The 23,183-nt window shown below is 36.3% G+C and overlaps 5 protein-coding genes across 6 annotated transcripts; 2 read left to right on the top strand and 3 right to left on the bottom strand.

The window, feature by feature from the left end:
- Positions 1–460: 460 nt before the first annotated feature.
- On the bottom strand, positions 461–1,573 carry LOC147534954 (fatty acid elongase 3-like). Its single transcript, XM_086648345.1, has one exon. The coding sequence runs from the start codon at positions 1,522–1,524 to the stop codon at positions 667–669; it is 858 nt and encodes a 285-aa protein (XP_086504471.1). The 5' UTR covers positions 1,525–1,573; the 3' UTR covers positions 461–666.
- Positions 1,574–4,069: 2,496 nt separating this feature from the next.
- LOC147534953 (histone-lysine N-methyltransferase) lies at positions 4,070–5,852 on the top strand. The gene is made up of 3 exons (XM_086648347.1): positions 4,070–4,409; positions 5,113–5,181; positions 5,511–5,852. Exons 1-3 carry the CDS (start codon positions 4,230–4,232, stop codon positions 5,658–5,660), a joined length of 399 nt encoding a protein of 132 aa, XP_086504473.1. The 5' UTR covers positions 4,070–4,229; the 3' UTR covers positions 5,661–5,852.
- Positions 5,853–5,919: 67 nt separating this feature from the next.
- Positions 5,920–7,965, top strand: LOC147534952 (light-harvesting complex-like protein OHP2, chloroplastic). Its single transcript, XM_086648346.1, has 2 exons — positions 5,920–6,920; positions 7,660–7,965. The coding sequence occupies exons 1-2, from the start codon at positions 6,493–6,495 to the stop codon at positions 7,772–7,774; spliced, it is 543 nt and encodes a 180-aa protein (XP_086504472.1). The 5' UTR covers positions 5,920–6,492; the 3' UTR covers positions 7,775–7,965.
- A 3,499-nt stretch (positions 7,966–11,464) lies between these two features.
- LOC147534951 (eukaryotic translation initiation factor 3 subunit I-like) lies at positions 11,465–15,781 on the bottom strand. Of its 2 annotated transcripts, none has more exons than XM_086649035.1 (9): positions 15,435–15,781; positions 14,773–14,962; positions 13,900–14,115; positions 13,245–13,372; positions 12,564–12,683; positions 12,385–12,474; positions 12,191–12,277; positions 11,999–12,078; positions 11,465–11,732 (listed from the first exon to the last, which is right to left on the bottom strand). In XM_086649035.1, exons 2-9 carry the CDS (start codon positions 14,954–14,956, stop codon positions 11,657–11,659), a joined length of 981 nt encoding a protein of 326 aa, XP_086505161.1. In that variant the 5' UTR covers positions 14,957–14,962; positions 15,435–15,781; the 3' UTR covers positions 11,465–11,656. The 2 variants fall into 2 exon arrangements, with proteins under 2 accessions (XP_086505161.1, XP_086505162.1); XM_086649036.1 differs by having other exon boundaries at positions 14,773–14,966; positions 15,440–15,542.
- A 783-nt stretch (positions 15,782–16,564) lies between these two features.
- On the bottom strand, positions 16,565–23,183 carry LOC147534950 (plant/protein, putative (DUF3411)). The gene is made up of 8 exons (XM_086649034.1): positions 22,435–23,183; positions 19,869–20,033; positions 19,644–19,736; positions 19,456–19,571; positions 18,082–18,180; positions 17,686–17,991; positions 17,413–17,577; positions 16,565–17,151 (listed from the first exon to the last, which is right to left on the bottom strand). Exons 1-8 carry the CDS (start codon positions 22,828–22,830, stop codon positions 16,875–16,877), a joined length of 1,617 nt encoding a protein of 538 aa, XP_086505160.1. The 5' UTR covers positions 22,831–23,183; the 3' UTR covers positions 16,565–16,874.

The following is a 23,183-nucleotide window of genomic DNA, read 5'->3' as shown; positions in this document are numbered from 1 at the left end:
ATTACGGAAAGTTAATTAGATATATAAGAATGATTATTTAATAGTTAAAAATAATTGCAAAGGCATATCTTACTTCCCTTTGTCTCCATTTTTACGGTTACATTTAAAATTTGAAACAAATGATAACCCATTCGAAGAAAAAGTTGAAATGAGAAAAAAAACTATTAAGAAGTACGCAATCCAATCTCGGAAAACCATATAAAATTACATAAAAACAAACTGTGAAAAATAAAAAGATAGTAAATTTGAAAGAATTCAGCATACACAAAAAGAACTAATAACCTCTCAAATGTTAGTTGAACACATCCTTAAACATTTTTCGGGAAACATAAAAGAATACTAGATATCAACAAACTTTACAACCAAACGAGTTCGAAGCTCGCCATACAAATACACAAATAAATCACAACCCTTTATTCACGAATCAATAATCTAATGAAATCCAGTCCAACCACCATGATTTGAGCCGAGATCAACAAATGAAATAGATGTTTACATGATTAAGATACAAATACCCTCCTACGTCCCACTTTATTACACGAAAACCCGCAGTTGCTAGCTCGAAACCAAATATCATGGTTTTGATATCGAGCTCATTAAACCACTTTTCTTATTCATTTAAATAAGAAACAAAACCAAGAACCCTTAGTCTTTATACCAAATATCTCAAAGAGATTTCTTATTATTAGAAGTATAATTTTTTGTATGAAAATTAGTAAAAAGCAAAAGAAGAGTTCCTGTGAAGAACATAGTAAAAGTCCAAGCCCTAATTCCCGAGCATCCTTCTTCACTAGTGAAATGAAACCACAACATCACCATTGAAGTTGCAAAAGCAAATTGGAATTGCAAAATTTGACAATCTGTCACTGATTTCTTCCAAGACGGTCTTCTCCCAATACTACACAAAAAATAGTATCCGTACATTACTATATGCACCGTCGAATTCGTAATTACAGCCACTGGTAGTAGTGACTGTGATTTATCCAACCCAATATAAAATGCCACTATTGTGAAAGCATGATGGTATACATGGAGGAACGAAAGCCGTCGATTTCCTTCTTTATTTAGTATTATCAAAAGGGTATCGATGAACTCGGGGATTTTCGATAGGTAAAATATGTAGGCCCAGAAGTATAATGGCCCACTTGGGGGCGTTTTATTTGGTGGGTAACAAAATATCCAACGGGCCGGCATTTCAGTTGTAACGGCGAGAGTACATCCAACGGCCATTATGATAGATAAGACCATGAGGAAGAAACTATGGACGGCTGAAATGGTCTTAAGGAGATCATGATTCGACGAAGATGATTTTGTTGATGTGGAACTTGTATTAGCCGTTGATTTTTTTGATTTGAGGGTTTTGATGGTGAAGTGGATAATTGCAGTGAGTGAAAGATAAGTTAGAACAGTGGTAACAAGGAACTGAATCGACCCGCCAAAGGTCTTGGCTGGTACCCATTTGAACTCGCTTATAGTTGGGTGCTCAATTAACCAGTAGCGGATGTTAGTAAAGGTTCCTACCATTTTCTTGATTTTGCCCTAATGAATGAAAGAATTAGCTTGTAAAGTGTAATTGCACAGATGAAAGAATTAGGGTAGAGATAATAGTATATATAGACCAAATTAGGAATAACTTGTAACAAAAGCAAATCCTTTTTCTAGTAATAATAGTATTAGAAGAAATAACAACAATTGCGCTAATAAAACGCCCAATATATTGCACATATTGTGGGCACGCCCAATACATTGCACATATTGTGGGCAAAATCTGACACAGAAGATCGGATTTTGGCTAACAAGGTAAGAGAGATTTTCAACAAAAAAAGTAGTAAGAGAGAAGCACGGGATGAAATGTGGCACCGACGTTAGATTTTTGTTGGATTTTGTCCTATTTTTCGAGGCATTCAATAATTGTTAACAATAATAATGTTATAGCCTTATAGGATTGGGAGGACAAGTCTTTCTGGTTGTTGGTGATTTACTCGGTTTTGTTTTTCTTTTTTTTGCATAAATACTCGGTTTTGTTGTTGTAGAGACTCGCAACTCTGAAACGGTCATGAAAAAATTGGGCGCAATCCTTTATATGAGACACCATGTTTCGCCTCCATTAGATATGGAATTGACATGCAACACCCTTTTTTTTTTTTTTGTTGAAGGACCTTTTGTTAGACTATATGCTAGTGGAGACAATATTTTAGGTTTTAAGAGTCTCGTGACTTTAAAATGAGCCATTACAGAAGTACAGCTACTCCCTTAGCCGTGGTTCAGAGGAGGGGGGACGGGCAGGACATCCGCTCTAGGCCCCTGACTCAAAGGAGTCCATTCCTCTAAGGATCTTTAAGTGATATATAAGTTAGTTCTATTGATTAGTGTCGCGAGCTTCCAAGAAATAGAAATCTAAGTGTTTTTAGAAAGAATTCTAATAATACATAAATATATATGTGAAAATCATGATGCAAAAGATATAATATTCAAAAAATCACTCGTAAACTACACACATTCTACGAAAAGATTATATATTTCTTTTTATCATTTTACTCGCAATCTTTTTAATTGTATAGAAAACTCAAAATCAAATTCTGCTGAATATCTTCAGACTGTCAGCCACGGTTCTGGCCATTCCTTTTAAAGGACCACCAAATTTAGAGTCCGAGGAGCAAGATTTGTTGGGATAGTAAAAAAAACCTCATATCTTGAGCTAGTTAATTTTCATGTAAGAAACAACCAAAATTATTCGACATGATTACTTACAAAAAAAAAAAGTTTTCATATTATTAATTATTTACTTTTTCTGAAAAGTTACTTGTTTTATTTTTTTTGAGAATCGAAAAGATATTAGTCGGTTCTTGTTTTTTTGTTTCTTCAAATGTTATCTTAAAGTTTAGTCTCTGTGGTTGTTGATTGCATGCTAAAATAAGAGATTTAATTTTAAACGACTCCAACTCCCAACTACAATCCGAAAATAGCTAACTTCCTGGAAAAGTTAATCAATTTACTGTGGGATGGTTTCCCAATTATATCACCATATTAATCCTATTTTAAGTTTTCTGTATTTTTTGAAAATAAGAGAGTAGGTGAAATATTATTGCACTTTAAGCATGATTTGTTGGAAAGGTTGGCTTCTAATGGGATGGTGAAAAAGATCTATCTAAAAAGAGTTGAATTTGGACAATTATCCGAAAAAGCCTGCATACGGTTGTTTTTGTAAGTATAGTTTCACAAGGGAGAAGAGATATCTAGCAACTTATAAACTCACTGTGAAACGATTTTGAGTTGGATAACAAAAAACGTAATAGTTTTATTACCGATATATTAGCAATCCACTGAACCCCAATTTTGCATACACTTTCTAATTCTTTTTTGCCAAATTGATGTCGTTTTTAATAGTTGCTTTGTGCCATGGTCTTATGTTTTAGTTGGAGAGGGTTCTATACTATGTGATATCGATAATTGATTATATTGTATATCTACCATAGAAAATGACAATTGGAGTAGAAAATAATTATCCTTGGAGGTAAAACGAAGAGAAAGAATGAAAAGAGAATATAAAAACAATATCATATTAATGGCTCTCCGAGTCTATCTAAAGAAAAGAATACAAAAAAGTACGCGACAACAAATGAACCAACGGAACATTACTAGGGGTGGGATTTTGGTCCGGAAATTCGGAACCCGCCCACGACCGTCCGAGTTCGAAAGGTCTGTGACCGTCCGAGTTCGAAAGGTCTGTTACCGTCCGAGTTCGAAAGGTCTGTGACCGTCCGAGTTCGAAAGGTCTGTGACCGTCCGAGTTCGAAAGGTCTGTGACCGTCCGAGTTCGAAAGGTCTGTGACCGTCCGAGTTCGAAAGGTCTGTGACCGTCCGAGTTCGAAAGGTCTGTGACCGTCCGAGTTCGAAAGGTCTGTGACCGTCCGATGTCCGAATCGGTCCGTACCTGCCCAATCGAAAGAGCTTCATCACCCAAAGACTGGATCATTTTTCTGCCAAAAGCCATTATGTTGACAAAAATATGGGTAGGTGTCTAGGTGACATGTTGATGGAAAAATTGGGTGGGAGTGGAAATAACCTTGAGAGTGGATGGTCTTCTCCTCCATGTTAGAAGTGTTACCACTAGTACCACCAAACTATGATGGGCTTTACCCTTTCGGCCCAATAACCAACCTTTCACATCATTTTTGCAGCCCAAGAAAGTTAGTCATCGGAGAGATTTTCTAGAGAGAGAGAGAGAGATGAGAGGAGTTGGAGGACCTCTGCTATGCATTGGGGATCTACTGAGCGACGTCGGAGAAGATAAAGACGTCGGAGACCACCATGAATCACGATCAACCCCTTCCTTACCATCACTGTCAATTTTGAATCATACCCATGATGAAGCTCTTCCCCCTTCTCACATGCCCAAACTTTTTCAGGTAATTCCAAATCCATTACTCACTATTGACATGCTCCTCCTGTTTTCACTCTAAGGGATGTCTTTTAGGCCTCATAACTTAAAAATTCTAGTTTAGTACTTGAAAAATGGTATCTTGAATTTCAATTTGGTACTTTGAGTTAATACTGAAATGTTTTAATCGAAATTTGGTCCAATTTTTACACAATTACACTATTCTAACTCTTGTTAATAGGGTTCATCTAGGTTTAATACAATATTTTAATGAACTTTTTTGGGTGTGATAATAGTAGAAATGGTGAGAGAATTCAACATTGTTATTGTCATGAAGTAACAATTTATTCAACCCACTAAAGCATATGTCTTTCTTTGAAAAGCTTGAAAATTTTAAAACATTTCGAGACCGAAAATAGCTTAGGTATATGCAAGTAACTTATCGGTGTGAGAATAGTCCCACATTGGACAGTGGATATCTTTTGGTGTTGCCGTGTTGGGGTATGTCATTTAGCACATTGACTGTGTTTATAAACGATAAGATAGTAGTACCTTTTGCTTTGGAGCTTTAACCAAATCCATCTCCTATGTATTCGGTTTTCTATTTTTTTTTTGTTTCCTAATTGAGTGTGCAAGATGTAATCATTTTGCTATTATGAGCTTGCATTCCTGGTTACCTACCTTAAATCAATCAACTGAAGAATCTTTCTTTTACTGATTAATTGCGTTAGGAAAACTACAAGCAGTTGACGGAGGCGTTGGCTGGGAATGACCACTCATGGACATCTCTGACTCTAAAGGTGACGATAGTATAAGTTAATATAAACATTTAATATATGTTATTGGATTTGTCAGATGGTTGAGGCTCGGAATTGTCTCGTCAGAGTTTGCTGAACTCGGTCGAATCTCCTACCCATCCTCGACTATATGATAATTACTTTCACGAGGTTTTGGCCGAGACAGTCTTTATGTCGATCGGCTATCTCGAGCTCGCTATGCCTTAGCTAACTCGGTGCCTCGAACCCAAATATTTAGAAGAAAGATAGCACTTCAATATCACAAAATTCACTTATTTTTGTACTTAAGATGATCTAACCACTAATTGGGGAACAAAATTGTATTATCTCAGTTATGCACTGCTTTAGAAACAGCTGATAAACTTGTGAAGTCGGCCAACTCAAACGTCGGACTTTTGTCAGAGAAGGTTGGAGTGCTTGAGAGCATAGTGAAAAGAGGTGATTCTGCTGTAAAAGCAAGCAAATCCGTCCTCAACGAATAGAACAGTACTCAAAAGTCACCGATTGAGAGTCGAAATAACGTAATTGTGTCTTTTGTGACAGGTAAAGGTAGTTTGTATAGAACTTTTCATGTTTCAAACACAATAAATCAATAATCAAACTTAGTCTCTCTGACACAAACATGTTTCTGTTTTAGTACATTCAATCAAGTATAAAGAAGTGGTATTTTCACATATCTAGAGTTTTGATAGTTTCTTGCTTCACATTGATTGCCTATATAAGCTGATTTTTTTAACTTAGGACTCTGGTAGGTCATAGTGGTCAACGAAAGGCAAGTGGCATGTCAGTCATGCCACAGGCTGGCTTGGCAGCCAGACTCCAAAGTTTGGCCACGTCTTGCCCCGCTCGCAGCCACTGCACGCACCACCCATGTGAAGAGTTTGGCCTCTCTCTCTCCCCCTACTGACTGTACCTTTGCGTTTTTCTTCTTTGGTTAAAATATGGAAAAATCTTAAAGATAACAATAATGACATTAACGAAGATAACAGAGATGTGAACGATACTGTGAATTACAAATCAATTTATGTAAACCCATCGAAATGAAATTTTTCGTAATGACAAACATGAACCTTGGTAAAATTTGGTGTGATATGTTTGGACCTTGTAGATGTTTCCCTATTAGGTACAGGGCTGAAAAACTTGGCACTATCTTATCCACACTTTTTTTTGAGTTGTATGTAGCTAATAACCTATCCAATCTTCCTCTCTCTCTCTCTCACTTTTCTCTCTCTTCTCTCTATCTCTCTTTTCTTAACTAAAAGAAAACAAAAGTCACCCCCATATACAAAAACAGAGGATAGTTTCAAAGAGAAGATGTCTATAGCATCAACAGTCCCTTCCATCAAATTCTCTTCTTCATCTTGTTCTTCTACTTCTACTTCATCAACTTCTTCATCTTCTTCCCCTTTCAGATTCTCTCCCACTAATAAACCCTCAATTATTATTAGGTGTTCAAATGCTGAAGGTCCTCTCAGAAGACCTTCAGCTCCTTCACTAAGAGAACCTTCTCCTCCTTTACTCAAACCAGTTGCTCCTTCCCAATCACCACCATCCCCACCACCACCACCAACATCATCTGTTTCAAACCCAATTGGGGGTTCCACTCAGAATGTTGTTACTATGGAGTTTCAGAGGAAAATAGCTAAGGATCTTCAAGAATACTTTCGGAAAAAGAAGCTTGAAGAAGCAAATCAAGGACCCTTTTTTGGATTCATTGCCAAAAATGAAATCTCCAATGGCAGGTAACTAATAAATACTTCATCTCTGATTTTAATTTCTAATTTCAGTTCTTATTTTCTAACAAATTAGAGGTCAAATTTAATAACCCATGTTTGAAACTTCGACCTCATGATTTTGGTTTGTTTGTAATCCACACAATTCATACTGTTCTTAATTAGAAAATCATGGATATCCGAACTTTTGATATTAGATACAAAAAACAGTAGTGGTAAAGAAAATCATTTGTATCCACTTCCGCCCCAATCATGGGAAGTCACACTGGATTTATGCCTATAGCCTGCCCGGAATTTCTTGTTTTGTAGTATTTTTCGTTATGTATTTGCAGAGCACTTGAATTCAAGTGAGATGTGTAATGGTTTACCCTAAAACTAATCAAATATGTGTAGTTAATAGTGTCTTAATGAATAGTTTTCGGTGTTTCGGTCCATACACAAGTTAGAACCATCTGACATAGTTGCTTTGGTAAAGAAAACATTATGGCCCATACTCCCCATTAGTTTTTTCTAGTTCAATTTTGAGGACAAAGGATCCATGTTGGATTGCTCTAATACAATTCCTCCTAGTTATGTTCTACTAATTGTAAATATGAAAACGGGTTTGAGGGTTTTGTTTCATTTTCGATATGCTTGTATGATTGCTTCATATATCTTGTTAATGTAGCTTCTTTGATCAACCGAAAAAAAAGAAAATTTCATTAGAGTTTTACGTTTCAATATGTTTTTCGTATGAAACTTAATGCAGATGGGCAATGTTTGGTTTCGCTGTTGGATTACTAACGGAGTACGCGACAGGATCTGATTTTGTTGATCAGTTGAAGATCCTTCTCTCTAATTTTGGGATACTAGATTTGGATTGATTTTTCTGCATTTTTCACATTCCTGTCATTGATGTAATATGTTGTAGTTATATCCACTGTTTTTTTTAATTTTAATTTTGTTGGGACATCATGAATGATGATATCCATTGTTTCTTCTTATTGGAATAATTTACAATATCCTGTGATCTTTAACCACTTCGTAATACCTAAGGTGGACTCTTATATGCAAATTGTCGCTCGTTTTCTCTTCGTATGACTATTAATTAACCAGAAGTTCTTAGCTTTTTGCACGGACATGTATGTTTTATTTCTTTTTAGGATTTACAGACAATGTAAAGTGTATGTATCGTCATCCCTAATTCTAGTATTGGAATATGTGTAGACGAGTAAGTCTTGTAATAGTCCCACATAGCTCGGGAGAGAGTGAAACCTAGCTACAAGTCTTGATCAAGCTTAGTTAAGTGACAAGGCTTTTGGGGTGGACTTGTGTTTTGATGTTTACAGCGGGGATGATATCAATAGTTCTTAAGGCTTATGGGATCACAGATGGTATCACACTCGAGGACGACTCGAAGCTGAGGATGGCTAGTGGCCGAACGGGTGATTGAAATAGTTCTAAGTCGCTCAGGAGAGAGTCTAGAACCTAGACTAATAGATATTCCCTCAAGCTTTGTAAGTGTCGAGGCCTTTTAGGTAGACTCGTTGAGCTTTCACTAGAAATAAAACCCCATATATATGGAATTAGGTTGCGGTGTCTAAAATGGATATAATATTTATAAGGGCTAAGACTCTGGGGCATTACAACGTTGTTGTATAAACAAATCGTTTAGATGGTCAATTGAAATTATACAACTGATTTTTGCACAAAGTAGTACCGTAAACAAGTTCCAGTGTTTCTAAACAATTTTAAGCTATTCAAGTAAGGTCTAGTCAAGTATATCACATTTTTAGCCTTCTCTAACAACTCCTCATGCTAAAAATACAACTTTCTCACTTAATGGACACTATTCATATACTATGTGGCATTGTAGTTCTATCTTCATTTTAAAGCTCTCCTATCTTTTCGGGTTAACTTCAACTAATTTAATTTTGCATTACTGTACGAGTATATGAATGAGTTTGTTTGAGATGCTGGAGCAAACTATAAATCAATTAACCCATTATAGTATGAAATTGGAATAACTCACCCTCTACCTAAATATTGTTCTGCTGTCTCTTATGGTTACATATATAAAGGGTAAGGAAGCCAATACATTGAGCATGTTAGTCAAGGAGGTCAAGCCCAGCTACAACTTCAGCCCAACTCAACTTCAGCTTGAACAGAAATGATAGAGGGGCTCCATAACTGTAAACAAGAAAAGTTAGTTAGTAACTAATCTTTTCTTCATCTCTCTTTTCTTTTTTTCATAACAGAATTTTCTGTTATCTTTCTCTGTTCAAGGAGGTTATGTAAGCAACTAAAATGATTGATTGAAAATAAAATCAAATGTCCCTGAAGACTTACACCTTCTATATATTAATTAGTTATTCAAGGAGGTTATATGAGAAGTTGGACAGAACTTCAAAAATAATGTTAATAAGGTTGTATTATAGATTTCAACTTATTAATTTTACCTCCTAATTTTGGTTTGTTTGTAATCCACACAATTCATATTGTTCTTAATTAGAAAATCATGGATATCCAAACTTTTGATATTAGATATGCTAGAGAACAAAAACTCTGAGCAGTCTCTAGGCAAATTTCTAGTTTTCTAGTATTTTTTTTGTCATGTATTTGCAGAGCACTTGAATTCAAGTGAGATATGTAATCGTTTACCCTAAAACTAATCAAATATGTGTAGTAAATAGTGTCTTGATGAATAGTTTTCGGTGTTTCGGTCCATACCGAAGTTTGGGTAAAGTAAACATTATGGCTCAATCATACTTCCCGTTAGTTTTTTCTAGTTCTATTTTGAGGACGAGGGATCCATATTCGATTGCTCTAATACAATTCCTCGTAAATATGAAAACGGGTCTGAGGGTTTTGTTTCATTTTCGATATGCTCGTATGATTGCTTCATATATCTTGTTAATGTAGCTTCTTTGATCAACCGGAAAAAAAAAAAATTCATGAGAGTTTTACGTTTCAATATGTTTTTCCGTATGAAACTTAATGCAGATGGCCAATGTTTGGTTTCGTTGTTGGATTACTAACGGAGTATGCGGCAGGATCTGATTTTGTTGATCAGTTGAAGATCCTTCTCTCTAATTTTGGAATACTAGATTTGGATTGATTTTTCTGCATTTTTTCACATTCCAGTCATTGATGTAATATGTTGTAGTTATATCCACTATTTATTTTTGTTGGGACATCATGAATGATGATATCCATTGTCTCTTCTTATTTGAACAATTTACAATATCTTGTGATCTTTAACCGCTTCGTACTACCTAAGGTAGACTTCTACATGCAAATTGTCGCTCGTTTTCTCTTCGTATCACTTTTAATTAACCCGAAGTTCTCAGCTTTTTTCACAGACATGTATGTTCTATTTCTTTTTAGGATTTACAGATAATGTAAAGTACATGTATCGTCATCCCTAATTCTAGTATTAGAATATGTGTAGACGAGTAAGTCTTGTAATAGTCCCACATAGCTCGGGAGAGAGTGAAACCTAGCTACAGGTAATCGATCAAGCTTAGTAAGAGACGAGGCTTTTGGAGTGAACTTGTTTAGTCTTTGCCAAGAACAAAACCTCTGTTGAACTTCGATTTTGATGTTTACAGCGGGGATGATATCACCAGTTGTTAAGGTTTATGGCGTCACAGATGATATCACACTCGAGGACGACTTGTCGTTGAGGACGGCTAGTGGCTGAGCAGGCGTTTGAAATAGTTCTACATCGTTCGGAAGAGAATTTGGAACCTAGAATATGGATATTTCCTCAAACTTAGTAAGTGTCTAGGCCTTTTAGGTGGACTCGTTGAGCTTTCACCAGAATTAAAACCCCATCTATTGATCTATATGGACTTGGGTTTAGGTGTCTAAAATGGAGATATTATTTATAACGGCTAAGACGCAGGACATTACAACGTTGTTGTATAAACAAATCGTTTAGATCAATTGAAATTATACAACTGATTTTTGCACAAAGTGGTACTGTAAACAAGTTTGAGTGTTTTCTAAACAATTCTAAGCAATTCCAGTAAGGTCTAGTCAAGTGTATCACATATTTAGCCTTCCCTAACAACTCCTCATGCTAAAATACAACTATGTCACTTAATGGACGCTACTCATATATTATTTAGCGAGTATCTTTTATATTCCGTTTTGTAGCTCTCCTCTATTGAGTCTTTTTTTTTTATGAAGGCTCCTCTATTGAGTCTATTCTATCAAATCCGTTCAACTAATTTAATTTTGCAGTACCTTACGAATAAAAAAGTGAGGTTGTTTGGGATGTTGGAGCAAACTATGAATCAATCAACTCGTTACAGTAAAAGGTTGGAATTATGAAATCAATTTACACATTGATCATAAACCTTAGAATTAGAGACAACAATAATCTTAAATAACAAAACACATTGCATTTTCACGCAACCATCTTTCCGTCTAATTCTTGCTCAAACTTAACAAGTCAGGATTAAACTATTGATGCCACAAGAGTACAAGGTACCTAATATTCAATTTCTTGAAGAAAATGTATTCTTGGATTCAGGTTGTTGAGTGAAGACTGGTGTACTTCACAACAGTTTATCCAAATTCCCTTATCATTAGAAAAGAACAAAATTCCTGTATAGTTTCAAAGAACTTTGGCATTACCGAAGTCGATGCAACTATTGTTTTGATAGATCACTCTGTTGTCTTGATAATACATAACAAAATACTAACAGTAAGAAAAATCCAGACAGACAAAAAGATCTTCAGTTGGATGGATGGATGATCTACATTTTGATATTGAAATAGTCTTGATCGAAGTGATGTAACCTAACATAACCGTCTTCACCTCCACTGGAGAAACTGTAAAACAAAGATAACAAGGTGGAAACTTCTTTAGCACTATGCACACATCCTTGTATCATAGATAACAAAGCAATCAGAAGTAAACGAGAACTTCAAAAATGGATTGACGCTTACAGAAGAAAGATCAATTTCATTTCACAAATTCTGAATATTTCAACCAAATTTTAAGGTTGTTTCCATTAGATTGATTCTGAAGTTAGATAACTTTTTATTTTTCTGTCAAGTTTTAAACTACTGTTAACAGATAAGAGAAGAGAGTGGACCTTCTTCCGTCAGGGTTGAACGCCAATGCATTTATTGGCCCGAAGTGTCCTTTCACACCTCCTATTTCTTCTTGAAGAATCTATTGAAGTGTAAGAACCCGTGAAATGTCAGCATTTTGAGTGTGGAGACAAGCATCAAGAGTAATTTTTCGAGACAAACAAAAGGCCATGAAATTTTAGATAGTTACTAACCTTGTGAAAGAACTTGGCCTCAAACTTCCCAGCCCGATGATCGGTTCTAGTGACATTTACTGCATCCTGACCACCTCCAATCACTACCTATTAAAACACCAAAAACATTTTTCAGTCGCTGACTCAATAATGGAAATGAAAAGTGAAAATGTATAGGGGTAAGGATTAAGCTCAAAGAGGACATGAACACATACATGATCAAGAAGTGAAGACATTGCAACAGCATTGACCGGACGTTCCGTCACATATGTCTTGATAATTGTCAATGTCCTGGAATCCCAAAGCTAGCAAAATCATGAAAACAACTACGGTTAAAAAGAACAAAATAGAAATAAAGAAAGAGATAGTACACACGATAAATAGAGCATAGTACCTTGGCAGATTTATCAAGGGAACCGGTAAGAAAGTGTGACCCATCTTCAGATTTTGACAATGATGTGATGGTCTTCTGGTGACCGGTTTCCTTGTTTGATTCATTCAGCAGCTTTCCGGTCTACACGATTAAATAAAAATAACAAACTTTAAGACTTTTAGCTATCTTTTGGAACTTCATGTATGCAACAGAACAAAGATGATGATAATAGGTGAGAATGGTCGCACGTGCACAGAGGGAAGACTCGTGACCAACACTAAAGGATCTAGGGCCTGTTGCCAACCCAGAAACCTAATAGTTATATGGTATGAAACATACAGCGATGGGCTTCAAGTGTTCCATGTGACCTAACAAACTAGCATGTGAAAGGCTTAAAGGACACTGCATGTGAAGGGGTGTGTGAGAATAGTTAAACAAGAGCCAAGAGAAGTCTCGTGGCAAACAAAAACATACGGTTAGGGCCTTCAGCTTATTGCCAATTGGTTTAGAGTAGAATGACCACAACTTAATAATAGGTTCAATGTTCAAGTTTCTGAACTTCTAATGATTCTTGAAAGCATCCAGGCTTCCTGAACAAGCACCTCTTTTCAAGCAATTTTTATATCTTTTTGGATCACAAACATATTTAAGATAATTGAAAACTTAGAACTGATAAATGGCGTATCTGCATGTTTGGTGTACCTCAGAATCCCAGATGCGGACTACTGCATCTTCGCCAGCACTTATTATGGTCCTGTTTAAAGGCCCCCAGACAGCTCTGTTGATTCTCCCTTGAGGTCCCTTAATTGTAAGGATAGATTCACCACTTTCTGTAAATTAAAATGTATCAGCTATCAGATAATATAAACAGGCATTGCAATCCGAGGGCCAAATAAGCATGCAATGACTTGTTAACTACTTAACTATTGGCCGACATGTAACACGATTTATTAGTGAGGAATGCAATTACCATGCTTTTAGAAAAAGAGTTTATAACTTCAAAAAGAACATCATGCAACGTTATGAACATTTCAGAATCTATGTTTGACTAGCACATGTTTAAATCACTACATGTTCATTATCAACAATCTTTGTGCGATAATTTATATCAATATGATAATCAAACTCCGTTTAGAAACTTTGAGAAAATTTTGTTCCCGTTTCTATAGAAACATATTTTTTGGAATTGAATCAACTGCCAATGCCAATAAGCATGGTGCAGAAAGTAAATATGCAAAAGACAATATTTAGATATATATGAAGCCACTAACAAATTTGACAAAGAAAAAGCCGACTAAAAAGCGGAAGTACAAGGCCACCCTAATAAGAACTAAGGAGAAACATATGATATACGCACGTTCTTCAGGGTCCCTTGCAATGCGTTTCACATGAATGGAAGAAGGTAGTTCCATGAAAGGATCAGTGGTAATAACAGCCAGCTTATCACCGACTGAAAAGTCTACAGCTCTTGCCGGAGAATCAAAGTTGAAAGAAAACAGTTGACTTCCACTCTGAACATCCCACAACTTTGCTGTCTGATCAGCACTTCCAGTAATAAGGCGTGCGGAGTTTCCTGCATGAATTTGATATGTATCAGCATATATGTAAGACTTGCATGCCATATAAGCATAATGCAAACTATATAATCATTTGTGAGAAAGTAAATATACATATATAAAGTAAGTTCATATACATGTTTTCTTGCATTCGATACAATCATAAACTGAGATTATGGGACACAATTGTTGGTCATTACAAAATACATGATAAATGATATAGTAGTATTCCTATGTCTGAACCATACACCAGAACCAAAAGTCTATCAAGAATAACTGTATACCCAATTATTTCTTTTTTCATTTGCTATCTAGTCAGTAGTTCCATTACCCATTTGCAACAATACATAAGAAACAGTCCAAACCACTCTGTTTTTCACTTACCTGAATTTCCACTACTACGCATATCCTATTTCATCTTTTAGTGAATTGATTATTGAAACACTTGGAAGACAGACTTATGGAACAGATATATGTAACATAATAGAAAAGGTGAGTCAATCAAACACAACCGACTTTTTTTTAACTTGAATGATTATATTGTGTTTCTCTAACTGATAGTTGGACCTTTCCAGCCAAAATTCGCTTTAGAATATAATATGTACATCTGCCCTCTTTGTAAATTTTAGATCGACATCGTAATGATAGAAGAGTGAATAAAAAGAAAAACTTACTGGAGACGTCACAACACCAAACAGCTCCATTGTGGCCTCTGTAGGTACCCAATCTCTCACCATTATCAGCAAACCACACAGTTGGTGTATGATCTTTTGCACAAGAAAACAGAAGATCTCCTTCTCTGTTGTATTTCAGAAACGTCAGAGGCCTTTCATGGCCTTTCATCAAAATTGGCCTCATTGTTCGCTGACAAGACAATCCAAAAGAAACTAAGAAAATTATCACAAGAAAGAATCCATAACGTCCCATACAATGATTGTGAAATTACCCAATACAATAACCACAGACCCAAAATTTAGGTTACTACTAGATGTACATATTAAACCCTAATAGGCCAATAATATGTAGTAAGAACATAAGCCCGTTCACAAACCAATTATTAAAAATAAACACCCTATCTTCCATTTTCTGCATCACTACTTCAATTGAACAATATCAAGTTTCTGAACAGAATCATATTTTTCACAGAACAAGATCAAAACAGAGAGAATGAAGAATTTTCGGCTGTTTTTTTTTTTCTCAACGACACAAGTTCTATTCATTCATATTCCAAAACCCTAGAATTAGTAAATCACATCTACAACAACAACTCAATTTAAATCTATTAAAAGGATTAGAGTGAATTCATGTCTTCAATTGAATTGATGAAGATTTTTACCTGATTTGCAAATCACAAGAAGATGATTGTCCTTCACTTCTAGGGCTACAACGACGGACTGTGTGAACCCTGAAAACTCCTTTTCTGTTTTCCTTCGCACTCTTCTTTTTTTCGCCCTAATAACGCCTAACCTTCTAGGGTTGAGATTGGAGAAACTATAGGCACCACGTCTATTAGCACTCCAAGTCTATCAGCACCTCTTTCTTGGAGCTTTGTCTATAGACACCCAATTTCACATACTTATATTTCTTTAATACTAGGAAATTAGACCAAAGTTCATTTTTTTTTTTTTTTGTTGAAAATAGACCAAAGTTCATGTTAGTAACAAAGACATGTCAACATTTTTCTTAGTCTTGCACTTTCTGCAAAACTTTATACTACAAAAAGTGCAAACCAAGTAGAGAATATGAGCTGCCGATCTAGGCAAACAATGTTACCCGACCTTAAATCGCTATGGTACGCGGTACACATTTGGTAGCAGTGCACTATTATATTATTATTGAGTACCGGTTGCGCTTGTTATAACCTCTAGAGATTGTTAGAAAAGTTGTGACAAGTCTGAATCAAAGTGTCTTGATTCAAGAAGAAAGTTGATGACACCACTAGGGGGGATAAGGAATGCAGCAAATTGGAATTCTGGCATGATTTTTGCTCAGCAAGAGGTGTAATTAAATGCAGGTGGGACTTGGGAGGCGGCACCTCAGGAGGGGGTTGTGCTAATCAACTGTGATGGCTCTTTCTTAGTCTGTTGTTAGATTGGGTTCCTCAGGAGGGGGTTGTGCTAATCAACCTTGATGACTCTTTCTTAGTCTGTTGTTAGATTGGGTTGTGTGCTTCGTGATGCAGGTTATTCTTGCTTCTACTGAGGGTGCTAAACCTGTCTCGACAGTGCATCATGAACTACAGGGGATCGATCAGGCATGGATTGGAGATTGCAGCAAACAAGTCTTTACTGAAGCCTGAAGGTCAAGGTTGCCACTAATTCTAAATTTGCTTGGAGTTTGCTGCAACCAGTAAACGCCAAGCCAGCATGGACTCATGGAGGACTGCTGGAGAAGTGAGGAAAATTAAGGAGTTGAGGAAGCGCTTCCAGGAATGCTAAATCACACGTGTATATATGGAGACCAACAGAAGCAATAAATTCAGTTTCACCATTCATACTAAAAAGCTAATAAGTTTCTCAATCTATCCTGACATTACATTTCTGTCATCATACTAAATGAACTATTAGAAAATCAATCAAAGCGAGAAAAACAAAATCAAGTAATCTTTCTCTATACTACTCTCTTCAAGAGTTCAGGAGGAACGGAAATTGAATGCCATGTCAACTCAGCATTGAATCGTCGTCATCAACTCCATTTATTCCATGATCAAGCTGGGCGATTTTATAGTTTTTGATCGACCTGTTACAAAATTGTTCAATCGACGTTCGACGTGAGCTTAAGTTGAAGCTGCAACTTTTTTACGCACAACCCTCTTTCTTCGAGTGTTGGGAGGTGGTGGAGCTTCCTGATCCGAGTCATTCTGCTTGATACCGAGGAGACCAAGACCAGAAACAATAGCGTTCTTCGATATGAACCAGTTTGAGGAAGAACCAGTTACTGGTTCGGTTGGTCTGTTATATGCCTTCAATAGGTTGTCTGATTGAACCAGTGGATCTGCCTCTATTCCAAGCCAAGCTAGCTTTGATGTCTCTCCTACTTGAACATCAAGAACCCTGCATCAATTTGAAACTGTTATTTGAGATACAATACTACAAATACATTAATCTCCGACAAGATTGGCGTAGCATCGTATATTCAATACAATCAAACTATCAAAGGTTGTGAATTTTGCTCTGAGTACAAGTCGAAAGGAAGGTGGGGTAAGATGAAACTATGAATTTGAGATAGATTTTCATAGTAAAGATCTGAGAGAACAATATACAAGATATTAAGATTAGAGAAGAGATCGAGGTTAGTGAAGAAGTAGATTGTACCTTAAAGCTGTGCCAAAACATAACACCACTCCAAGAACATCGAAATGGTTGAACATTGCTCTGTCAAGTCCACAAAGTAACTGATACCTTAAGTTTGCGTAGAGGCCCAAGAAAGCCCCGTAACCAAGTGCATTCGTGCTCACACTCGGCATCGTGACAGATAACCTGCCATACAAATATATAAGGTAGAGGAAATTATACAAAGCGATCCTACATTACTTTGACGAAGCGAAAAAGGAAAACCCAAAATTAATATATAGAAAGCACAATTACCTTTCCTCCTTCCTACTGGCAGAAAGCTTTGACAGAGCACCCTGTGCTGCTCCAGTAGTGATTCCTACCATACACAACTCAGCAGCTTTGTAAAAGAACGACTGTATCCTTTTCTGCATATCAAATGCTCGTTGTGGATAGCTCATTTCAAAAACATTGTTTGGAAGCTTCTGTATGGTATTTTGCAGGTCAAAGCGGAAGGTGTTGCCATATGAACGACAAGGAGCTAGTGACCACACAACCACGGCATTGCTTACTGAAGCTGTCAACACATTAATAAGGGCAAGATCCCATTCTTGCTTTATCCTAGCACATCAAAGAAACACAGTCAGGTGGAGTAAGAAACACACTTGGATAAGCAATACTTCGTCTTCTCCTTTTTAATAAGGATGATACCTTTCCTTGCGAGTTCTAAATTCCCACCAAGTAGAACAACCAATGGTAGCAGTCTGCTCAAGAAGAAATTTATACATGAATGCTGGGTCCGCAATCATCCTGCACCAAACGGATCAAAGCACGACTTAGGAACGTTTGTAGTGAACAAAATCAACAACAAAAGGAGTCTGAAACATCAGATACTACTACGCATTATTTCACCAAATTGCTTCTTATCAATAAGCATGCATTGTAGATAAAAACAATCATTTACAAAGAAAACTTGTTTATCGCAAGATGAGAAGCTTGCTGAAAACATAATTTCACGTAATTGCTCTTCCGAGAGGACAAAGATGTGGACCAACCTCATCCATCCTCGTCAACTTAGAAATAACTCGTGAAGTGGACATCTCTTTTAGAATCTTTTGCCATATAATCAAATCGCTCACTCGGATATTCTAGTCTCTTGAAGAGTAAAATGTGAGACTTTGTAATTTGTATGTACGGCTTGTAATTTGTATGTACAGCTTATAAACTTGAACAGTCTCTTGAAAGGACGAACTAACTATGACAAGAAAATAAATATGCCTGACAACCATGCGTACTCATAATATACAGCATCTTGTACCGAAATTAGATAACAGCCTCCTCATCATTGCCCATTTTAATCATTGATTATCAAATTTCATGATCAAAAGAATCAAACTCGTGAAACGGTGAAAGATTTGGTAAATTGAGCAGGTAAAATCTTATCATGCTTCACATATAAACACAAACGAAGTCTAAAGAACACTGTGCAGTGTGATCATGTTCTTATCAATTGAGAATATACTATATTATCGGCAAAAAAATAAAACAATAGCCAAATGATCAAAAGGTGGTCATTGAGAAAGGTGAAAATTTATGACAAATTTCCTATACCGGATAATTCAATGTGCTTCACAGATCATAAACGTTACAAGAGAAATATTGGAGTATGATCAGGTCGCATTTTCAGTAGTTCTTTCGTTCACTTTTATGATAATTTGAATCATTTGATCATGTTTCTAGTTTCTAAGGTTCTACCACCTTCTGGAATCGAAAGAATAAGTTACTGAAACTTAAGCCCTATCTAATCCCTCACTCCTCTGCCTCCTATTCCTGGAGTTGAAGTAAAGAAAGCCCTAGGCTTGTTCTGGATCTTTGTGAAGACATAACTTTCGATTTGTCATTTTGGGAAGTAATAGACTAGTGACAGACCAATAACTTGCCAGATGAATATACTATCTTGACTGAGGTGAGGTGTACAATTATACAAGTGAATCTGCAATTAGAGTGGCTTTAACTAATGTATAAGGTGGTGTGCCCCGAATCCAGGTATAGTGGTCCATAAATGACCTCAGTGATATTAATTACCTGCCAACGAAAGCCCTTGACATTCCTTCTGGAAGAGATCGAGAAACAAATCTAGCAGTTGTTGGTCTGGCATTAATTGCTAGGTATTTTACCATTTGTGCTGAGCTCACTAGACCCTGAAGAGGGAATCACAGTAAATTTCCGTGTAGATCACCTAATTTACAATTAAACATTGTTCTAAAATTCACCATTTCATAAGCTTGTCGGAGCCCAGCCGGCAAATCCATAATTGTTTTCTGCCACTCATTCAAAACAGCATCTACAAACTTACGATCGAACAGCTGGCAGCAAATAAACAAACCAATAGCGCATTAAAGTAATGAGATTAACTAGTTTAAGCAAATTACCAGCTTTTTTGTTAGTAATAATAACAAGGTACTTGGGAAGTTTATATATTTAAAAAGAATCAGTACCTCCTGAAGCACAAGTCGCCTCCTAAATAATCCACCCTCATCTCCTTCATCCCCATCATCGAAGTCACCAAAGTAGTCGTCATCGTCACCACCATCATCGCCCCCGTCACCACCACCAAAATTAATCTTCTTTCCAATATCTCCACCACCTCCCCCAATTGCAGTCTGTGGTATTCAAAGAGTAAAATCCAACTTCACCATGTACTCGAATAACTCAAAATCAAAAATAGAAAATAACCAACTGTGTAAAAGACCACTTCATGTGCTAAAACGGAACACCATAGGTCAAGAGATCGTGTCACAAATATGGCCCTTGGCTAACTGTAGCCATGAATAACGAGATATCATTCAGAAGAAAGGTAAAGAGTAGTTTCGAGTTGCAAGCATAACCCTTTGCAACAAATTGATAGTCACAAGCTAAGAAATGAGGAACAATAGGACATCTCAGTCGCATACTTGTGCAAAGCAAAGTTCAGTCCATTTTCTTTAAGCTAGAGTGTGTGCTACTTTTATTACTTACAAGCAAGGAATGAAATTTCGGTTTCGGTAGAAATTTCGGTCGGTCCAAAAGTGGAAACGTTTCGTAGAAATGTTTCGATTAGTGTGGAAATCTTACAAATCTACAGAAATGATAGAAAAATGATGCAATTATGTATAACAATATTATTAAACCATAATGAAGCATAAAAATGATTTTTAACATTATCTATTAGTTTAAAGGAGTATTAACAATTACACAGTTACTTCCGGGGGTAAATTGAACAACTTTTTGGCTATCACTCAAACGATAACATTCTTACTGATAATAGTTAACAAACTATATAAGTTTGAGAAGGTATCGTCAATTACACAGTTATATCAGGAGTGTTACTAAGATAAAATCAATTTAGGCAGTTAAGTCAAGGAGTAAATCATTCAAATAGATTTAAAAACCATAGAAAACATAATATAAAAATCAAGAGAGACCTAAGAGAAATGAAGATGAAAAAGACGAAGGAAGGGATATATTTCTAGTATTAGTTTTTCCGGTTTTTTTGCTAGATTTCTCCTATGTCGGTCGAAATTTCCATCATGTTGGTGGAAATTTCGACATTTCCAACAACTTCGGTGGAATTTTCGATCATGTCGATGGAAACTATGCAGAAAATAGTTGTAAGTGTTATTTCGTGCACCTAATCTCATTTTAGGTAACGTTTCGAGAAATTTCGGTGAAATTTCGGGAAGTTTCATTCCTTGCTTACAAGTTCTAATATGCACAAAAGCTATAATGTAGTAAATTCGTAAAAAGTGTTTGGTATCAGTGAAGGAACCAGCACTCAAGACAAAGAAATAGTGAAATGCGACTCTATAGTGACACTAACCCATCAAAACAATCTTAATACATATAAATTGTAGGATGAACAAAAACTCTGGTTTCATTAGCACCCAGTACTACAAAATAGGTAGATTCAGATGTTGTGTTTTACCACTTCGAAAGAAACAATTGTAACATCCATGACTATGTAACTAAAGAAGAAAAACTTAAATTAGATCATCAAGAGTTGGGGCTAAATGAAATTCTCCCTCATCTTTAGTTCAAGATCTCAAAAGTTCTCCACAGGAAACAAATAAATTGTGATTTTAAAAGCTTCCATGGCAGGACATCAGTACTCCCTTACTGGGACTAGTAATCTAATCCCACGGTCTTAACTACTTGATCACGGATGCATGTAAAAGTAACATATGAATGAAACTGAAACATACTATTCTAAGCCCTTTAGGGTATAAAAAAGAAATAGAATGCGTCTTCTGAAGAATGCAAGAAGGATGAAACCTGAAATTGCAAGTTTTCTTTTAGCTTTAAATTAGAACTTGTGTGGCAATAGTAGAATCTATCTGAAAGGACTACTTGACTACGCCAAATGGCAACAGGTAAGCTATTTCGGGTAGGCACGATAAAGATGGTGATAATTGAACTTCTCCAGTAGGCAATTACTCTATATCGTACCACAACCAACTTCATATCTCTTTCTATCGTAGAAGCACAAACTTTGTTTCATGTTCAAAGGTTACTTGATAAACGAATACAGTCCATCCCTCCGTTATAACCGTACATTGTAACACCTCTCAAACAGTTCAACTTCGGACGCTGGACCATAGAAGTTAACTAGATGTTTTAACAATCCGAAAAACCAAGAACTAAACTAATAAATGAATGAGCAAGATATCTAACTTTTAGGTTATCCCAAGCCAAGAGCCCAAGATATGCAATGAGAGAATAGAGATAAACCTCCAATTCTTTCACAAGACTATCAACTGTCAGAGACACAATCAACTTGACAGATTGAGGTTATCAAAACCCTAAAAAATTCAAATGAAAGTGTAGTAAGACATATAATCCTCCAATATCCTCACACAAAATGAGTTTACCCTACTACTAATAACAGGTAGAGTTCCACTAATTAACCAATTTGAGTACACAATAAGCTACAAATTGAACTTGAGAAATAGCAAATAACCCTATTCCCAAGTTACTAAAACCCTAGAATATTCAAATTAAACATGAGATTCCAGTAAAAGATCTAACCTCAGGGGAAGACTTGGTTTCTGGCTTTGTCATATCAAGCTTACCCTTCTCTAGAGTAACAGCTCCGAATGCACCATATTGACCTTTCATAACAGGAGCACTCATAGTAGATGAAGAAAAAGAAGATGAAGATGAAGAAGTATCAGAATCAGTAGATATACTGAAACAACGTTCCAATGAAGCAATGGAATCATCAGCTAAAGCTGAAGAAGACTTGATAATGAATTCCTTCCTTAACTTCCTATGACATGAAAGAGGTCGACGATGATGATGATGAATTGAAATTTGAGATAAAAGGGGATTTGGGTTTGAGTGAGGAGATGAAAGGGTTTTGTTAGGAATTTGATAAGTATTAATAGCTTGAAATTGAGAAAGTTGAAGAACAGATTGAGCCATAATTCTTGGTTTCTTGTTCTAAATCGAAAATGGTAATCCTACTTTTTTTTTTGAATAAAAAGATTCTTATCTTTTTAGGGTTTTGATGATAAAGAAAAGGTCTCTCTGGTTGGGGGATTGGGGTTTGCTGCGCTCTCTGTGTAGTTAGGAGAGATAGAGTTTAGAGAGAGAAAGAGAAGAAATGGGAGTTTTCCCTCACCCCTTTTAAGAGAGAGAGAGAGAGAGAGAGAGGGAGAGAGCGGCCAAGGTGGATGGAAGCAAGGGCAAGGATCAACACTAACCCCATCCGGAGTTGAAAATGACTTTGGAGCACTGTTTGTAGCGCCTGTTACTAACGCCCGTTTTCTTGGTTA

The sequence above is a fragment of the Eschscholzia californica genome, unplaced genomic scaffold (assembly GCF_041429995.1).
Source record: "Eschscholzia californica isolate CP2 unplaced genomic scaffold, dmEscCali1.0.p SCAF_6, whole genome shotgun sequence".
NCBI classification, from domain to species: Eukaryota; Viridiplantae; Streptophyta; class Magnoliopsida; order Ranunculales; family Papaveraceae; genus Eschscholzia; species Eschscholzia californica.
The sequence above is the reverse complement of the archived record's forward strand: the minus strand, read 5'-3'. Positions and strand labels throughout refer to the sequence as shown.